The sequence below is a fragment of the Acipenser ruthenus genome, chromosome 18 (assembly GCF_902713425.1).
Source record: "Acipenser ruthenus chromosome 18, fAciRut3.2 maternal haplotype, whole genome shotgun sequence".
NCBI lineage: Eukaryota > Metazoa > Chordata > Actinopteri > Acipenseriformes > Acipenseridae > Acipenser > Acipenser ruthenus.
Window position 1 is genome coordinate 12,205,404 of NC_081206.1, and position 4,453 is coordinate 12,209,856.

At 46.1% G+C, this 4,453-nt stretch overlaps 1 protein-coding gene across 1 annotated transcript; it reads left to right on the top strand.

Moving 5' to 3' along the window:
* Window positions 1-2,545: 2,545 nt before the first annotated feature.
* Window positions 2,546-4,196, top strand: LOC117417374 (CCAAT/enhancer-binding protein beta). The gene has a single exon (XM_034029502.3). The coding sequence runs from the start codon at window positions 2,769-2,771 to the stop codon at window positions 3,633-3,635; it is 867 nt and encodes a 288-aa protein (XP_033885393.1). The 5' UTR covers window positions 2,546-2,768; the 3' UTR covers window positions 3,636-4,196.
* Window positions 4,197-4,453: the final 257 nt, after the last annotated feature.

The window sequence follows — 4,453 nt, forward strand, 5'->3', positions numbered from 1 at the left end:
GCATGTCCTTCATTAGAGAGTACAGGGAGAGAGGAGCCTCGACAGCACGTCCTTCATTAGAGAGTACAGGGAGAGAGGCGCCTTGACAGCACATCCTTCATTAGAGAGAGGAGCCTCGACAGCATATCCTTCATTAGAGAGAGGAGCCTCGACAGCACGTCCTTCATTAGAGAGTACAGGGAGAGAGGATCCTCGACAGCACGTCCTTCATTAGAGAGTACAGGGAGAGAGGAGCCTCGACAGCACGTCCTTCATTAGAGAGTACAGGGAGAGAGGAGCCTCGACAGCACCTCCTTCATTAGAGAGTACAGGGAGTGAGGCGCCTCAACAGCACATCCTTCATCAGAGAGAGGAGCCTCGACAGCACATCCTTCATTAGAGAGAAGAGCCTCGACAGCACGTCCTTCATTAGAGAGTACAGGGAGAGAGGAGCCTCGACAGCACGTCCTTCATTAGAGAGTACAGGGAGAGAGGAGCCTCGACAGCACGTCCTTCATTAGAGAGTACAGGGAGAGAGGCGCCTCAACAGCACATCCTTTATTAGAGAGTACAGGGAGAGAGGAGCCTCGACAGCACGTCCTTCATTAGAAAGTACAGAGAGAGAGGCGCCTCAACAGCACATCTTTCATCAGAGAGAGGAGCCTCGACAGCACATCCTTCATTAGAGAGAGGAGCCTCGACAGCACGTCCTTCATTAGAGAGAGGAGCCTCGACAGCACGTCCTTCATTAGAGAGAGGAGCCTCGACAGCACGTCCTTCATTAGAGAGAGGAGCCTCGACAGCACGTCCTTCATTAGAGAGAGGAGCCTCGACAGCACATCCTTCATTAGAGAGAGGAGCCTCGACAGCACGTCCTTCATTAGAGAGAGGAGCCTCGACAGCACGTCCTTCATTAGACAGAGAAGCCTCGACAGCACGTCCTTTCAACTATTTGCGGGCTAGTTAGCTATAGACAACTACCTGTAGATCAGAGCTGATGCGTTTTTCAGAGGAGGTGACTATCTATTTTATTTAACACACAATGTTACTGTTTTTAGTGCCCATTTTTACCAGTTCAATTTCATCTTAGATGTATGAATATTAAAATGTTTTCCTGAACTGTACTCTTGAACTCCTACTATTATATTGATTTTAAAACGATGTATTCTTTGTATAATAAAGTTTTATGTAATATGAACTTGGGGGCTTTCTTTCCTCTCATGTCCCTTCCCCCGGCTCTGTAGTATTGCTCCAAATTGGCCAAATGTAATACTAGGTGACGTAATGCAAAGTATCGCCACATGGGGGCAGTATAAGATAGTCATGAAGTTCACCTCTCGCTTCTCTTACCTGCCTGCGCTACAATGCTACCGGCCCTTCCCCCTCGCCCCTTTTCACAAGCCCTGAAGTTTACTCAATTTGCTCTTGTTAAATCAATATGCGCTGTGCTCTTTTGCGTTTTAAATCACACTGCTTTGAACAGACTAACAAAACAACGTATCTGAAAAGAAAGTTAAATAACTTTATAGACTGTGGAGTGTAGTAATGCAGTGTAGTAATAACACCTCTAATCTAATCTGCTAGTACTTGTAAGGCTCACAAGACGACTCAGAAATGCTCAAATAAAAATGAAAGTAAAAGAAAACAATGACCTTCAATAGGTTACAGTCTGACTGCATAGTTTGAAAATGATCCTCCACCTGTACGCATGCGTGCTGTCGATTGCGCGAATTCCACTGTGATTGCGAGGGTGAAGCGGCGTCTCGATTCTGCCTCTGCGCTGCTCATGAACTTTCATGAAACGCAGTTTTCAACTCGTCGTATAACTGAACACTAATTAGTGAAGCACAATCGGTAGACATAAATAATAATGACAATACTGATACCTCCGGCTGCGTTTTAACAGCAATCGCGGCTGGTGTAATTTGTTTGGGGTGTTTGGTAGAGTACATCTATTTTTGAGTCAAACATTGAGTACAGGAAGTGCCAAGCCACGGAAAGTTATACACAGTCTCTTTGGACAATGGCATTGTTCGTTATTGCAGTTTTTCTTGAGGTTACGGTTTTGATGTTGGAAACATTTTAAGTGTTGCGTGATTAAAGGTTTTCAGAATTACTGTTTCTGTCCTTAACCCGCAGTTCGGTTCCAACCTGTTGTGACATAAATGATAGATGAAATAAACGAGGGTGAATGAGTTTGTTAATTCGATTATTTTGCATTCTCTTAATGCCCATGGCATATAGTGTAGTATATCACATTGCATTCAAGGGGGTCACACAATGACACTACGGGTTACAAAGCCGGTTTGTTGTGGCATTTTGTCGATTAAAATGCGATATGACAGTTTACAGAGTTTACCTGTTGTCCACTTTAACAACAAAGAAAGAAAGAAAGAAAGAAAGAAAGAAAGAAAGAAAGAAAGAAAGAAAGAAAGAAGTACAATGCGAGTATCGCTTTGTATGTTATACGGTACTGTAGTATCTTAAGAGTCTGGGTTGACAGCGACTGCCCTGCCCTCGGGCACCGCCTCCTTTGCTGAAGCGGTATATATATATAAGTACCGCCCGCAGAGAGCTGTCAGTTCAGTAACAGGACACATAGCAGTAGAGACAGACACACACATATTAACATATCATTTCGCAACCACTCAGATTCACGTTCGCATCGATTTAGCTGAGAGACGTTTGAATTCGAGACACCCACCTCCGGAACAAGTGACCCGACCGGGAACCGTCCTGTTACCGGTGGTCCCGCAATCCGGCGGGTCTTAAGATCGGGGTTAAGATCGATGGAAGTGGCCGGTTTCTACGAGAGGGATTACCTCGCTTTACACGGCAACAACTGCAGCAGTACCAGCTACAGCAGCACCAACAGCGTCGCCGCCTGCAACCTGTCGAGCAGGGATTCAATGACGGATCTGGGCATCGCAGATAACGAGAAGGCGATCGACTTCAGCATCTACCTGGAGCAGCAATACCAGCAGCACCCGACACAGCTCGGGACCCCAGGACAGCAGCACTCGGGGGATGTCTTAGCAGACTTCCTGGCCGAAGATTATAAGAATAAACGCGCCGCCTTACAAAACTACAATTACCTGTCCCTCAGCAGCGAGCGAGCGCCCGGGAGCATACTGAGCTTCCCACAGTTGCTAGAGACGCGAGTGGACACAGTATTCAGCCCACAGCTGCTGGGCAGCGCCAACAGAGGGGTCAAGCAGGAGCTCAGGGAAGAAGAGGCCAATAGAATGGACTCGGGCTCTCCCGGCTACGGTATGGGCTCGTATTTGCAATACCATTCTGCGCCGAGCGGAAGTACTGGGAATCTCTCCACCGCCTCCTCATCTTGCTCCAGCCCGCCGGGCACCCCTGCCCCGTCCGGCTCTGCCGGGTCACCGCATAACGGCGGCGGCAAGCTTTCCTCCAGCAAGGGGAAGAAGCGTGTGGAGAAGAGCAGCGAAGAGTACAAGCAACGACGGGAGAGGAACAACCTAGCGGTAAGGAAGAGTCGGGATAAAGCCAAGATACGCAACCTGGAGACCCAGCACAAGGTACTGGAGCTGGCGGCGGAGAACGACCGGCTGCAGAAGCGAGTGGAGCAGCTGTCCAGAGAGCTCGCCACTTTACGGAACTTGTTGTCAGCCACGGGGCAGTGCTAGCCCCCCTACGACCTCTGCAATCACACCGCTGTCTCCCCTCTTACACAGAGGACTTGGCTGCCGACCTGTCTGGTCAGTGCCAGCCTCGTTTGCGAGACAAGGGGGAAGTCAGGGCTGCCGCCCGTCATTGAAAAAGGGTGTTTTGGGAACAAGACATGTTTAAAGACAGTGTTGGTAAAAACAAAAACAAACAAAAAAGTGCCACTTGTGTATTTTGTTTATCTCTTTTTTAATATCGACTGTGTTTTATACGAGCTGTGTGTGTGTTATTTGTTCTTACTGTTATTTAAGCAAATCACAAAGTATGATGTTTATACATGGCTGTAAGGGGATTCGGCTGCGCGTGAATGCCGTGTAACACACTTGTTAGCCATCGAATGAAGTAATCTGAAAAGTATATGATATATAGAAATCTATGCAATATATACAATTAAAATAGACATGTATAGATAGATTTTATTACATGAAAAAAGAAGTGCAGTTTATTTTGTTTTACTTTTGCATCATAAATCTTTTTTTTAACTTAAAAAAATAATAAAATCAATTATTTTGACAAAGCAATAGTTGTTTGCTTTCTTGTTTTTTCCAGCATTTGGCAGCTGGTCGTTTTAGTCACGTGGTTTCCTTGTATGTCTGCGTTCTCGTTGGCACGAGGGTATACTGCACTGAGCAGTCCTGTGAAAGTACAAATTAGTTATTAAATAACTTTTTAAAAATGTGGACACGCATTGGCAGGACGAGGTGTAAAACCTAGTTCATGAATCACACCCATAAATTACATATTACACAACTTTGTGTTCTGAAAAAAGAGCTGAATA

What these genes read in the sequence shown, in the direction of transcription:
- LOC117417374 (XM_034029502.3), top strand. Translation starts at nt 2,769, where the DNA reads ATGGAAGTGGCCGGTTTCTACGAGAGGGATTACCTCGCTTTACACGGC.